This window comes from Rhodnius prolixus, unplaced genomic scaffold (assembly GCF_049639745.1).
Source record: "Rhodnius prolixus isolate KJV_2025 unplaced genomic scaffold, Rpr scaffold_6, whole genome shotgun sequence".
Taxonomy (NCBI): Eukaryota; Metazoa; Arthropoda; class Insecta; order Hemiptera; family Reduviidae; genus Rhodnius; species Rhodnius prolixus.
In genome coordinates this window covers 14,483,500-14,498,761 of record NW_027411634.1, presented here as the reverse complement: position 1 = coordinate 14,498,761, position 15,262 = coordinate 14,483,500, and the positions used below count along the sequence as shown (strand labels likewise).

General features: G+C 34.1%; 2 protein-coding genes across 2 annotated transcripts in view; one reads left to right on the top strand and one right to left on the bottom strand.

The window, feature by feature from the left end:
* Nucleotides 1–15,262, bottom strand: part of Ten-a (Teneurin-a transmembrane protein) — a 1,628,256-nt gene that overhangs the window by 1,250,938 nt on the left and 362,056 nt on the right. The gene's annotated exons all lie outside the window — the stretch shown is intronic.
* LOC141460248 (uncharacterized) lies at nucleotides 10,545–13,369 on the top strand. The gene has a single exon (XM_074140073.1). The coding sequence runs from the start codon at nucleotides 10,911–10,913 to the stop codon at nucleotides 12,651–12,653; it is 1,743 nt and encodes a 580-aa protein (XP_073996174.1). The 5' UTR covers nucleotides 10,545–10,910; the 3' UTR covers nucleotides 12,654–13,369.

Below are 15,262 nucleotides of genomic sequence, written 5' to 3'. Positions count from 1 at the left end.
TTGCAAGTTCTCGTCCAAATCAAATAAGTTAAAAAAAGTTAGAATTACATAAAAACGATACTTTTAAATAATATTGTATCTACTATGTTATCAACTGGTTGAAGCGTGGGTTACTTTTCAACCATTATCTTGATCTCTATCTGAAATCGCAAGGCTTCGCGGCAACCTACTAAAATCTCTTCCCGACTTGGAAAGTTTTAATGAGTGCAAGTCACCATTCTTCTTACATATTCTTGGCTGAGCTTGTTAGCTTGTAACTTTATGGAATCATCCATTCTGGATTTTATGAATAGTTAGAAAAGTTATAAAAAAAAGAAGTTATTTATTTTTTACTTTTTTTTTTGTAAATTATATGTTAATATTAATGGCATAGCTTTATCTCAGGCTTCAAGGCTGAGCCTAACCAAAATATTTTTTATTAAAAAACAGAAAAACTTCTCTTATTTAGGCAAGGAAAAGTAAAAATTCCTTGTAGTTTCTCTTTAAGAATGCTTCACAGGTAATTACACGTCATTTTTAAAAACAGTTTTCTTCATGAATTTGAAAAATATTATTCAGATACCTTTGTTAAATTAATATTTTTACGAATTACCCTAGCCACAGCGAACCCAAATAAGAAAACCAAGCAAGGCATTTACCTTTTAATTGTAATGTTTAATGCATTTCACAATAATTATTTCTGGTATTTCAATAGAAAATTCATTACAAAACACATTAACAGTAGATTTTTTTATTTGTTCAATACAAAAAAAAATCTTCATTAGCTACGATTATTAAAGTACACAGCACTTAGCTAACTAGCTGAAAGTCAAATTGTGTAAAGTTGTCGAAACGAAACAAAAATTTGTTTTTATGTTGAAATTACATTTAGTTTGATGAGAGTTTAGTTGGTAAAGTTGTTTACTTGAAGTTGGTTGGTTTGTTGCTGTATTTCTTGCAGGTTCCCTAAATGGTTTTATAATCTACATCCTCTTGTATAACACTATGCAAATCAGTGAAACCTGATTTCGTTGTTATTTACTGAACTGATCGTGTATTTATTCAAATCTACTATTTAATCAAAATAAGTGTGAATTATTTTAATTTGCATTCCTATACGAATAATTTTTTTGCATTTCATAATGAAGAACTTTCTAGTTACACATAAGGCAGGTTTTTTTTTCAATTTCTATTTGCATCTTAAGTTTACTTCTTGGCTATCAACCAGTTTAAACACAGCCACTAGCCACCTCTTCACAGATCATGGCATCTCTGTGGGGTATCCCAGTTTAAAAACATTTAATATTATTCTCTCTCAAATGATATAGTTAGTGTCAGCAAAGGTAGTTTGAGGGTTCAACTTATGTGGGTTCTACGTACCCATAAGCAAACATTAGCTAATTTTCACTCACTCACACTCAAATTACACAAACAAATTTAATACTTTTTAGACTCCAAATTCTATGTAGAAACGTTGGCACTTTTAGGAACCAAAAATACATAGATCGTTTTAGATTGCAATGAATTTGGCTTGTACCAACTTTCTTTACAATCTATAATCTTGGTAAGTCTAGAATTAGCCAGTGTGAAGTTTTAATGTGAGAATTGGGTGAGAGATAGGGTTTTTGCATCAGGTGTGATAGGGACCCCAATGGTGGCCAAAGTCCTATGTCTCATCTCGAATAATAACATTAATTTTTAAAGAATAACCTAATTTTAGCCACGATTCTTTTTATTTTAACGAGCTATTGACCTAAGGACTATGCCATATTCAAGGCTGTTGATCATAATTTACAACATACATAGTTATAATAATTTTATTATAATTGGTTTGTATACAAATTATTTACGTTAGTAACAATATAATATTTTTACATTATTATAAGGTGGTGTATCTTATTTCCTGACTGCTTATGAAATGAGTATGATTGGTAAATAATTTTTGTAAACTATGTAACTTTTTACAAATTCATTATAACACAATCATCATAACTATATTTTAAAATATGTTCCACAGCCCTGAAGATGACCCTTAGATCGAAAGTTCGGCAAAATAACAAAAAAAAATGACTGAAATTGGCATTATTCTTTTCTTCTTACTGGTTTAATGAATCAGTCACCAAAAGTAATGAACAATACTTGTAAGACGAAAGTCAAATCTTGACTGAAATTGGCATTATTCTTTTCTTCTTACTGGATTAATGAATCAGTCACCAAAAGTAATGAACAATACTTGTAAGACGAAAGTCAAATCTTGACTGAAATTGGCATTATTCTTTTCTTCTTACTGGATTAATCAATCAGTCACAATGAACAATACTTATAAGACGAAAGCTAAACAACCCAAATCATGACTGAAATTGGCATTATTCTTTTCTTCCTATTGGATTAATGAATCAGTCACCAAAAACAATGAACGATACTTGTAAGACGAAAGCCAAATGACCCAAATCATGAATGAAATTGGCATTATTCTTTTCTTACTATTGGATTAATGAATCAGTCACCAAAAACAATGAACAATACTTGTAAGACGAAAGCCAAACAACCCAAATCATGACTGAAATTGGCATTATTCTTTTCTTCCTATTGGATTAATGAATCAGTCACCAAAAACAATGAACGATACTTGTAAGACGAAAGCCAAATGACCCAAATCATGAATGAAATTGGCATTATTCTTTTCTTCCTATTGGATTAATGAATCAGTCACCAAAAACAATGAACGATACTTGTAAGACGAAAGCCAAATGACCCAAATCATGAATGAAATTGGCATTATTCTTTTCTTCCTATTGGATTAATGAATCAGTCACCAAAAACAATGAACGATACTTGTAAGACGAAAGCCAAATGACCCAAATCATGAATGAAATTGGCATTATTCTTTTCTTCCTATTGGATTAATGAATCAGTCACCAAAAACAATGAACGATACTTGTAAGACGAAAGCCAAATGACCCAAATCATGACTGAAATTGGCATTATTCTTTTCTTCCTATTGGATTAATGAATCAGTCACCATAAACAATGAACAATATTAATATTTAAAACATTTTTATTTCAATATTGACTCTGTTAATTCTGCACGTAGAGCACATTGTCAATAGCCGAATTCAGTTACTAAAATGTGGAAAAATAAAAATAATTAAAAAAAAACTTGGCTGTAAGTATTGATGTCAGCTATTAAGTAAAGAAGTAAATATTTTACTAAAATGTAGAAATGAAATTGGGTAGAAGCGAGTTGAATAAAAGTTGGAGTAAGGCGAGGACTTCTTAAAGTTATGTGAGCAATGCACACGATCCAAATATAAAATTGAAGTGAGATGCATTATCTTGATTAAATCATAAAACTACATACTGTTGTCATGGAGAAAAAACCGAAGGGGAAAGAAAATATAAAAGTCCAAGTTCGGATGTAAAAGGCACTTCTAAATGGACTGGAAAATTCTACATTAACTCACACAACTTTATGAGCACTAATTATTTAAGGCACTGGACGGGTAATTCGAAATAGATTGATTGGAACAATCGTTTAAGAATAAAGCTGGCTGAATTCTTTATTATTTTATAGATTACCAAATAATACTTTTCCTTCAAAAGTCTATTACTTGAAACTTCTAGAGTGTGATTATTGGACCTATTATTACTAACTTCATTTAAGCTCTATTAGGTATAAATTATTCTCTGTACTTTAACTTTATAAGAAAAGTTTCCTTATCCAATAGAAAGGAATTTTGGTTTTTCGGTTATTTAGCCTTTGATGAATCACTCAACGTGACGACTTTGACAAGGCCTCTTTCAAAAGGTTTATATTTATTTTTAATTCGCTCTAATAATAGATATCATTTTAAAAAAAAATGCATCAACAACTGAAGCCATTGGCGCTGACGGCTTTTCGGACAGAGTTCTCTCGTTACAGATAACACTACGATTGATAGATAAATAAACTTTATTATAAACATATACAACCGATAATTACATTACAACCTTTGTTATACAGTATAAAGAAAACTTTAGAATGGAAAGGATAGAAAATTCATGGAAAAAAGGATGGAAAAACCTGCAGCTAGTGGAGAAAGTTAGGGTAGAATATGTTTGATTGTGTCTGGAGGAGGCTAAATCGCGGCAAGAGTGGGTTAAGATGGCAAACTGGAGTGGAGAGGAGATTCAGCGGACGATTAAGATGGATATAGGAAGTGTATTGAGAGTCTGTCGCAAGTCGGAGAAATTTGTTCTGTGTCTATAGACAACACTGCCCATCACCAGGACAGTGCGCTATAATTAGCTGCTAGGAACAGAAAATTCATCCATCAGCTGGACTTGAAACCCAGGATCTACGCGTTAGAATCTAGTATATGCGATTGGGGGGGGGGGCTTTACGCATCAGGTTTTGGTTGTGGTTGACTAGCAAGATGCGTCCCAACAGAACCTCTGAATGGTTTGTGATTTCACGCAATTAGATTTTGATTTTTTAGGATGAAAACCTATTTTATAATTTTCTGCCAGCTTTTCTCCATCAGAACCCAAACTGATTGGTGATAGATTAAAGTGGATTAGAGTACCAAGCCGTAGTAGGAAGGATTTTAAAAAAATGTTCTTTAAAATTTCTCTTGCTGGGGCAAAGCAATTAAAAATTGTTCCAACAGTACCAAAATTTAAAGCAAATTCATACCTGTAAATTGACCTCAAATAGCCGTTTAATAATTTGTTGATTGACAACTGACCATATACTGCCTAATTGTACAATCTTTTTTGTTTACAAATAAAATGATGCTGATGAAGGGAAGGTTATATCACTGATCCTCAGAGGGAAATATTTCAAGTCAAACTGTAACTAACACACGTTTTGCCCACGTTCAAATGAATCCCAATGTTGGTCACAAACAAGAATCCTCTTCTGTTGTTTCTTGTTTCTACTCCACGCCATTAAAATGGCTTCTTACTTTCATTCATTTTCCTTTGATTAGCCTACAGGGGGAAAAATTGTGTTCCCACCAACACTAGACTAAGTAAAAATTGTTCTAAATTTGTTTCACAAAGGAAGATGAAGAAGTATATTTAAATGTGTTTACTTCTCCACAAGAATTTTAGACTGGAAAACACTTCGAAAAGCAAATGGGATTCTGTTTAAAATGGCCATGAGGACTCTGGGCACAAGAATAGTAACCATTTTATATAATTAACTATTAAACTGCGTTGGTAACTTATATTGGAAAATTAGCAACAGTTTAGTTACCTAACTTAATATTTTAGATAAGTGAAGAATACTAAAACCAAAATGAAAAAATAAAAATAAATAAGAAAATGCAGGAAAAAGCGAAGATCCTGGTATTTCCCAAGAGGACGCGCTATCAGGACAGTAATTCAGCTTTAGTAGGGCATTGTGTGCCCAGTGGCACCAACAACCAGGCGTATCTTTTTTATGCTCCTTTTGATACGCCAACGCCCACTTGCCTTTAATCAAACTGGCGTTACTGCTCGATATATATATACATATATAAAACTCCAGCAGTACAACCTACCCTTCCTTCCAGTGGCTAGATAAGTTTACCCTTTTGTTGAGATAAATGGCACGAGTATGCCACTCGATTTGGTGGTGGTTTGGTGAAGTAATTGAGACTTTGATTTACTGTTAAAAGCTGAATCGTGACCTAAAGTGATCAATAACTAGACTGGCTACTGTAAGACAAATCGATTCAATCACTCATAACATATTGACTTATGGATAACAATAGTCTGTCTAGGACATCACTGAAGTTAGGAGTTATAATCTAATATGTCCAGCATAAATTTTGTATTATCTGCTTTTAATGAAGTTAGACACCAACTGAAAATATAAAATCATCTAACTACATAACCAGAGAAGCTAAAATCAGCCACAGTCAGAATATATATAAAATCGAGAATTAACATAGTTCAAGTATTTGTAATTTCTTACTAATTCGTATTATTGGCAAGACATTTAAGCCCCAATCTCTTAATTCGAAAATTCCCTGGAGTTATCTCTCAAATTAAAGTTTTAGACCAACGCTCTAGCAATGAGTGCAAAAATTAAAAGAATATTGTTGTTGCCATCTTAGAGAAATCTCAAAAATGGTGAATAATTCAATCGATAATACTTCTTGGTTATGACGAAAAAAAGTTTCTGAAACAACGATTCAAATAAAATTTCCATACCATCGTGATTAAACTGTGTTTCCGTAGTTTAAGCAAAATCGACTGATTGATTAATTTTCAAGAATATGCTGCCCAAAAAAAGGGAAAAAATGCACTCAGCAAAGTAGCAGGTACGAGGGTCGTTTGAAAAGTCCGTGCAAAAATAAAAACTACTTAATTTTTTGGGGTAAACCTTTTTTTATTTTTCAACATAGTCTCCTTTTAGGCTTATACACTTCGTCCAACGCTGCTCTAGTTTGTGGATCCCTTCCGAATAATAGGATTTGTCCAAGTCTGAAAAATAGCCATTCGTTTCTGCAATCACCTCCTCGTTTGAATAAAATATTTTTCCCGCCAGCCATTTCTTCATATTGGGGAACAAATAGTAGTCCGAGGGAGCCAAGTCTGGAGAATAGAGAGGATGTGAAACGAGTTAGAACCATATTTCCATTAATTTTGCGACCACAACTGCTGAGGTGTGAGCTGGTGCGTTGTCGTGATGGATAAGGACTTTTTTGTGGGCCAATCGTGGGCGTTTTTCTTGCAGCTCGGTTTTCAAACGGTCCAATAATGATGAATAATATGCACCTGTAATAGTTTTACCCTTTTCCAGATAGTCGATGAGGATTATTCCTTGCGAATCCCAAAAGACAGTCGTCATAATCTTTCCGGCCGAAGGAACGGTCTTCGCCTTTTTTTGGCGCAGATTCCCCCTTGGTAACCCATTGTTTAGATTGTTCTTTGGTCTCAGGAATGTAGTGATGTATCCATGTTTCATCCACAGTGACGAAACGACGCTTAAAGTCCTGCGGATTCTTCTGGAACAGCTGCAAACCGTCCTTGCAACACTTCACACGATTTCGTTTTTGGTCAAGCGTGAGCAATCGCGGCACCCATCTTGCGGATAGCTTTATCATGTCCAAATGTTGATGCAAAATATTATGTACCCGTTCATTCGAGATGCCCACAGCACTAGCAATCATCCATCATCATATCATGGATTTTATCAATGATTTCTGGAGTAGTAAGCTCAACAGGGCGTCCAGAACGTTCAGCGTCACTTGTGCCCATATGGCCACTCCGAAAATTTTGAAACCACTTATAAACTGTTCTAATCGAAGGTGCAGAGTCACCATAATGTTTATCAAGCTTCTCTTTAGTCTCCTCAGGCGTTTTGCCTTTCATAAAGTAGTGTTTAATCAACACACGAAATTCTTTTTCGTCCATTTTTTGAAAATCACTCGACTTCCTCGATTCAAACGAATGCCCAACACAAAGAAATAGACCGATCTGGCTGAAACTTGGTGTGTGTTCTTCCAAGAGATGCTACTAACTAAACATAACCTCGATACGCGCCAGTGGTGCTATCTCTCTGACTTTGCACGGACTTTTCAAACGACCCTCGTACTTCAGTTGAAGAATATTAAACGCTACGTTACAGTCAGATAGATTTTAAACTTTTTTAATGATTTTTTTTTTTTTTTTTAAACAGACACTATACTCTCCACATTTTATAGAAACAATTGTTTCGAACTCATGGTTAGAAATGCGAAAATTACTAGTGAATACTTAAAATCGAAAATCTGTATGACGAAGAGAGTAAAAATTAATTTATTAAACTATCAATACTAGAAATAAAATAGTATTACCTTGAATGAATTAAATCATATTTTTAAACAGAATTTAATACAATAAATTTAAAGTAAACACGATAATAAGACATAATAATAAAGTAAAACATAATAATAAAAGCTCCTTTTTGTAATAAAGTGCCAGCCTGAGAACGTTAAAGTAATAAATGACCCAGAAAGAAAACATTATTTGTTGCTGAAAACTACAATTTGTAAAAGAAAAACCAGCGGCCATGATAAATAGCAAATTCCTGAAGATAGAAACACCACAAGCTAATAAAAACCGTAGAGATTTCTTTTGTTTGACCCTTTTGTGACGAAAATAGTGAAAATTACAGTTTAAATATACTAGCAATGGTTGGGCCTATTTTCCAAACGAGTTATGATCTTCTGAAATCCCAAGTTGGCACTGGGAAAAATTATAACTGGAAAAGAAAATTGAATACCACCTGGAATAAATCCAAATTTCTGTTCAGTATATACTTTTATGACCATGGTAAGATCAGTTCAGTGAATTACTGCTCCAACTAGTAAAAATTTATTTATTTTAAAGAATTCTAATGCATAAGACTTAGAGGCCACAGATGGGCTTCTACACTACCTGCTGGAGAACTCTAACGTTGTAAAAATGATTAAAGTTTAACTAATCTCTTACAAGTTGGGACAGTGAACTGGTAAACAGTTTCTTGTTTTGTTTTTTTGCTTCACTGCAGGCAAACAAGGAGAATGGTAGTGGGACGATTGTTTGTAAACAAGATGGTTTTTATTAGATCTTTCAACATTCTTAACTAACATATTAAAAAAAAAAAAAGTGTTTTGCTAAGGGACAAGTTGCAGATGTGTCCCCTTTCAGCCAACTGAAAATAAATAGGGTGCAAGGAAAAAGCCTTAACAAAAACAAAATATGTTACATACAGCTTAAATATGAGCAGTCAATTAAAGAATAGCTACTGTTTGTTCATTTTTATACACAAATTTAGAACATTTAAATATAAACTGCTTCTTAAATATACTGACTTATGAATAATGAACTTATACTAACAGTAACGATCCTAATAATGCTAATAATGCTAATAATTCTAATAATCATTACATATCCTTTAATATTAATTATAGTTTACATTGAGTATCGCATAGTTACCAATATTCAAGTTAACAGTCTCTGATCAGTCTGCCGGTTTCAATGCAGTATTTAAGAATAACGCTGAACTTTAAATGACCTAGATACTCCCAAAAAAAATTATGTAACCATTGCAAATATCCTATAAATGGCCTTCAGAAAGCGAGGACATGTCCCGAATTAAATTCAGCTCCTGCAAACATGCTCATACATGTACAGGTAGCCTTAGTCTCTTTCCCTAGGGTGGATTCAGATGGTTAACTGTAATTGCATGCCAATTATCATCGCCAACAGATCTCTTAGATGCTTTTTCCCTTAGATCTAAGAAGTACTTTAGATTTTCCCTTAGCCTGCCAACAACTTCTCACTTTCGTCCAATTCTTTCAGCCTCTGATAATCCTGTCGCTATATTGTTTCGAGATGGCGAAGGTATCATCGGTTCTTGAAAATGAGTGCTAGACTCTTCCATTGCCATTTTATAAGCTCTTTCATTATGTTCATTCTCCGAAGGTTTTGGATTCAGAAAAGTCTTCAACATTCTCTTCTAGGCCTAGATAGTCAAAGCGTTTTTTACTACATCCTTCTATTACTTAGAACCCCAGCTGGGTTTAGCTAGTGCATACAAAGCTGCTCGACTATTCGAGAAGATCCTTATCTTTATTTTGTTGTACTGGACCCCCTCAATTGCCTTATAGCATTGTGTTATTTACAAATAACTCAGCCTAGAATTGGCTGGACTTTACCACTGTTCTGCTGGTACCTCATCAACAGCTTCTACATGAAACAATCGACCACATCCTCCTGTTTTCTATTAACCAAAAAATAAAGCGATCTCTTTCTAGTATGCACTTGCAAATGTGACATTGAGGCTCAATACACTGGTGCAAGCTCTGAAATGAAAGTCAACATACACAAATCTAATGAACTAATTGAACGAAATGGACCTAAGCTGAGAAGATAGTAATGTGAAAGAAAATTTTATACTAGAAGTCATATTTCTCTACACAGACTTTATAAATCAATCTTTACAGATACGTGGTGTCAACATGAAAGAAATATTTAAATAAGAAGTAAAATTTCTCTAAGAAGAAGATGGATGAAAATCTAAAACCAGTCAGAATAAAATGAAAACAGTGAATGAATATTCGGCAAATAATGTTAATGTCGAGAGTTTCATTTTAGCACTGACATGTTAATTGTCACTTATTGTTTTTAGCTCTTGCAGGTGTATTAATAAGCATGGCAAATTAGGCATTCATATAAATATACTAATAGCAAGAGTGCTAAATAATGCAATAGCATTTTGCTACTGACAGAGAATGTGAACTTTACTGCAAGTGTTTCTTTTAAAAATTTATTTTTTACTGCTCACATGAGGCTTGCAACTGTAGCTCTGCTTAAGCTGTAGTGTTCATGGTTCGATTTGCTTGAATGCTATTAGCCAGCAGGCCAAGCTAGCAAAGCTGGTAGCTAGGCCAAAACTGAAAGCACAGTGTAAGCTGTTTTCCCGAAAAATATTTTCCAGTAAGGTAAAGCTAGAAGCTAGTCCATCAAATTCATGTTATAAATTCATAAATACTGCATTGACCCGGGAGACTGAACAGAGATTGTTAACCTAATTTTTTTTTTTTTTCAGACTACCATGGATGATGCTATTTGTTAAATAATGTTTAATTAATACATTGGTAATTTTGTCTTTGTGGGTTGGCGGCATTGTGGCGTCAGTAATGCGGCTTGTAGCGTCTGTACAGCGTCATTGTAGTTGTTGTTGTTGTTGTTGATGTGTACTGGGAGTTAGCGTCAAGTGTATATAGTACCTTGTGTAATAAAGTACAATTAAAATAAAAACTATAAAACATATAAGTGTTGTTTATTCGTAGCAGCTGCAGCAGAAACCTCGCAATTAAAAACATTAACAAGAAAACTTTTAACAGGTTATGGGCCCAGGCCGTTGTCCATCTTAAAAACTACTAAAGGAATAGAAAGGTTAGTTGCACCTTGCTACATTAAAACCCGTAAAAATGAATCTATTAAACGAAGTGATAGAAATAGACAAATTGAAGAAACCCGAGGACTTCCAATGTTGGAAATTTAAAATAACAATTTTATTGAAGGCCAATGGGTTATATGGCATTGTGTCTGGGGAGGAAGCGTCACCTCCACAAGACCATAAGGACTATAATTTGTTTGTTCAGAGGGACGCAAAAGCGCAAAAACTTATTATCCTCTCAATAGACAAAATACCACTGACACATGTTATGACTTGCAATAACTCTAAAGAAATGTTCAAAAAACTAAAAGAAATGTATGAGCGTGATTCAACGCAACAAAAATTCGATTTAATGCAAGAATTTTTTAACTTCAAGTTTAATAATAGCGTTGATATATCAACTAATATTAGCATTTTAGAAAACCTGGTTTTTCGGTTAAAAGCCCTGAATAATGAAATAAACGACAGCATGGTTATGTCAAAAATTTTAACTAGTCTTGACAGTAAATATAGACATTTTTGGAGTGCCTGGGAGAGTACCCCCAACGAGGAAAAAACACTGTCAAATTTAATCACAAGACTAGCAAATGAGGAGAAACGTTTCTCATGCTCAGAGGATGTTGCAGTAGCATTCAAAAGCGAGATTAAAAATAAAACAAATCGTTCTTATTCAACACCGGTAAAATGTTTTAGTTGTTCGAAACCAGGACATATATCCAAGTTTTGCTCCAATAGAAGGCAAAGTAAATTCTGTAAAATATGCAAAAAGAATAACCATGATGAAAAGAACTGCTATTTTAGAAAAAATAAACACCCTGAAAAACACGACATATCTTTTCTGGCTAATGAAACATCAAACTCCAAGTGGATATTGGATTCGGGATCTTCGAGTCACATGACGAATGATGAAATAGTGTTACAAGGAAAACGGAATTCCAGTGGCCTATACTCGGTAGATCTGGATATTAAGGAAAGAGTAGAAGCGAACTTTGCAGAGAATTTGAATCCCAGAACATGGCAAAGACGTTTGGGACATGTAAGTCAAGAGTGTATTAATAAACTCAGTGGAATGGTGGATGGATTGAATTTAAAAAATGAAAGATCTCAGTTCGACTGCGAGACATGTATGCAAGCTAATTTAAATAAAATAATTTCTTTAGAAGATGAAGTAAAACAACTGTACGTAGAATTACGAGCGTCTAAAGTTAAATTGCTAAAAAAGATCGAAGAAGCATCTTTGATGACTAATAAGTACATGAAAGGAAAAGGTGAATTAAAAACGGATGTTAAACCATTAGAAAATCATATTTTAGAATTGAATGAAGAAAAAAGAAATCTCGAATGTAAGCTTAAAAAAATTCAAAGTGAATTACAGTATAATCAAGTTAGTGAGGATAAAATCCAGACTGATATAATAACTGCACCAAATGGAAATTCGCCTGTTAAGGATAGAGAAATCACTGGGAAAAATAGAAAAGAGAGACGGAAGAAATTACTGCAATTACTTGCTGAGAAGGAAAAATCGGAGAGAAATGTAGAGAAAAAGGAGAAGAAATTAAGACTTGCTGATGAAACAGAAAACATGCCTTTAGAAACTTATGCCAAAGAGCTAGAACAGCTGAGTGAAACCAGTGACAGAGAAGTCAAAGAAGAAGAAGATACAGTAGGAGATGAAAAACATGCTACAACCTACCAAATGCTCAAAAATAAAGGATTATTACCTAAAAGAAAGAAAGAAGTGAGAAATCCGCGAGTAAGGTATAAAAATAAATAGAAGAAGAGCTTATATAGCTTACTCAGACGCTGACTATGCGGGAGACCCTGAGACTCGTCGCTCAACAACTGGATTCGTGATATACTATGGAGGCGGGCCGGTTAGCTGGTGCTCGCGAAAGCAAAATATAGTGGTATTATCAAGTGCGGAAAGTGAATATATTAGTAGTGCCGAATGTTGTAAAGAGTTAATTTTTATAAAAGAACTCATATATGAACTAACTGGTAAAAATTTGAATTGTACATTATTTATAGATAATAAAAGTGCTATTGATATAATAAAGAATGGTAACATAAATAAAAGATCAAAACACATAGATGTAAGATACCATTATATAAAAAGAAAAATATGACAACTGTGAAATTAATGTAAAACATTGTAGTTCGAATGATCAAGTCGCAGACATTTTCACAAAACCTTTAGGTGGAGTAAAATTCAATAAATTTAAAGACTTAATTGTTTCATAAATAAATGCATACCTGTTATAGATAAAGATAAAATTAGGGGGTGTGTTAAATAATGTTTAATTAATACATTGGTAATTTTGTCTTTGTGGGTTGGCGGCATTGTGGCGTCAGTAATGCGGCTTGTAGCGTCTGTACAGCGTCATTGTAGTTGTTGTTGTTGTTGTTGATGTGTACTGGGAGTTAGCGTCAAGTGTATATAGTACCTTGTGTAATAAAGTACAATTAAAATAAAAACTATAAAACATATAAGTGTTGTTTATTCGTAGCAGCTGCAGCAGAAACCTCGCAATTAAAAACATTAACAAGAAAACTTTTAACACTATTTCCTAAAAGCTGTTCTCTAAATTTTTAACAAAAATTACTTTTCAAGAAAGCTATCGTTCTAAAATGAAGCATTCCAATCAAAATATTTTCATCATCTCTTTTATTTATTTAAAAAAAAAAAAAAAATTACCATACCAGATTAATAAATTATGGAAGCTTGCATGAATTCATTAATTTCAACTGGGTGCTTCTCTACAGTTAATTAATGAAGGGTTATAAGATGAATATTTTTCTTTTTTAATAAGCTTTATATATAACTTAATAAAAAATGAAATGTTACTAGGACTGCGGCGAAATACGAGGGTCGTTTGAAAAGTCCGTGCAAAGTCAGAGAGATAGCACTACTGGCGCGTATCGAGGTTATGTTTAGTTAGTAGCATCTCTTGGAAGAACACACACCAAGTTTCAGCCAGATCGGTCTATTTCTTTGTGTTTGGCATTCGTTTGAATCGAGGAAGTCGAGTGATTTTCAAAAAATGGACGAAAAAGAATTTCGTGTGTTGATTAAACACTACTTTATGAAAGGCAAAACGCCTCAGGAGACGCTTGATAAACATTATGGTGACTCTGCACCTTCGATTAGAACAGTTTATAAGTGGTTTCAAAATTTTCGGAGTGGCCATATGGGCACAAGTGACGCTGAACGTTCTGGACGCCCTGTTGAGGTTACTACTCCAGAAATCATTGATAAAATCCATGATATGGTGATGGATGACAGAAGAGTGAAGGTGCGTGAGATTGCTAGTGCTGTGGGCAACTCGAATGAACGGGTACATAATATTTTGCATCAACATTTGGACATGACAAAGCTATCCGCAAGATGGGTGCCGCGATTGCTCACGCTTGACCAAAAACGAAATCGTGTAAGGACGGTTTGCAGCTGTTCCAGAAGAATCCGCAGGACTTTAAGCGTCGTTTCGTCACTGTGGATGAAACATGGATACATCACTACACTCCTGAGACCAAAGAACAATCTAAACAATGGGTTACCAAGGGGGAATCTGCGCCAAAAAAGGCGAAGACCGTTCCTTCGGCCGGAAAGATTATGGCGACTGTCTTTTGGGATTCGCAAGGAATAATCCTCATCGACTATTTGGAAAAGGGTAAAACTATTACAGGTGCATATTATTCATCGTTATTGGACCGTTTGAAAACCGAGCTACAAGAAAAACGCCCACGATTGGCCCACAAAAAAGTCCTTTACCATCACGACAACGCACCAGCTCACACCTCAGCAGTTGTGGTCGTAAAATTAATGGAAATAGGGTTCCAACTCGTTTCACATCCCCCCTATTCTCCAGACTTGGCTCCCTCGGACTACTATTTGTTCCCCAATATGAAGAAATGGCTGGCGGGAAAAAGATTTTATTCAAACGAGGAGGTGATTGCAGAAACGAATGGCTATTTTTCAGACTTGGACAAATCCTATTATTCGGAAAGGATCAACAAACTAGAGCAGCGTTGGACGAAGTGTATAAGCCTAAAAGGAGACTGTTGAAAAATAAAAAAGGTTTACCCCAAAAAATTAAGTAGTTTTTATTTTTGCACGGACTTTTCAAACGACCCTCGTATGTATATTTTAGAATTTGCTATATTTACTAACCAAACTATCATAAGTTATCGATACAGCTTCAAAAACAGGATGAGTTATTATCTTGTTTGTGAGTTTTTCCTAGCGAAGCGAGGCTTATCGACAGTAAAAAAAAAATACGTTGTTGAGAGAGAGTTTTTATTATTTTCGTAGAAAGATGTTTTCGTTCATCGTCAGTTCCATTAATAATTTTAATTATAGTTTGTGTTCTATAGTAAGTTCATTTC

What these genes read in the sequence shown, in the direction of transcription:
- LOC141460248 (XM_074140073.1), top strand. Translation starts at nt 10,911, where the DNA reads ATGAATCTATTAAACGAAGTGATAGAAATAGACAAATTGAAGAAACCC.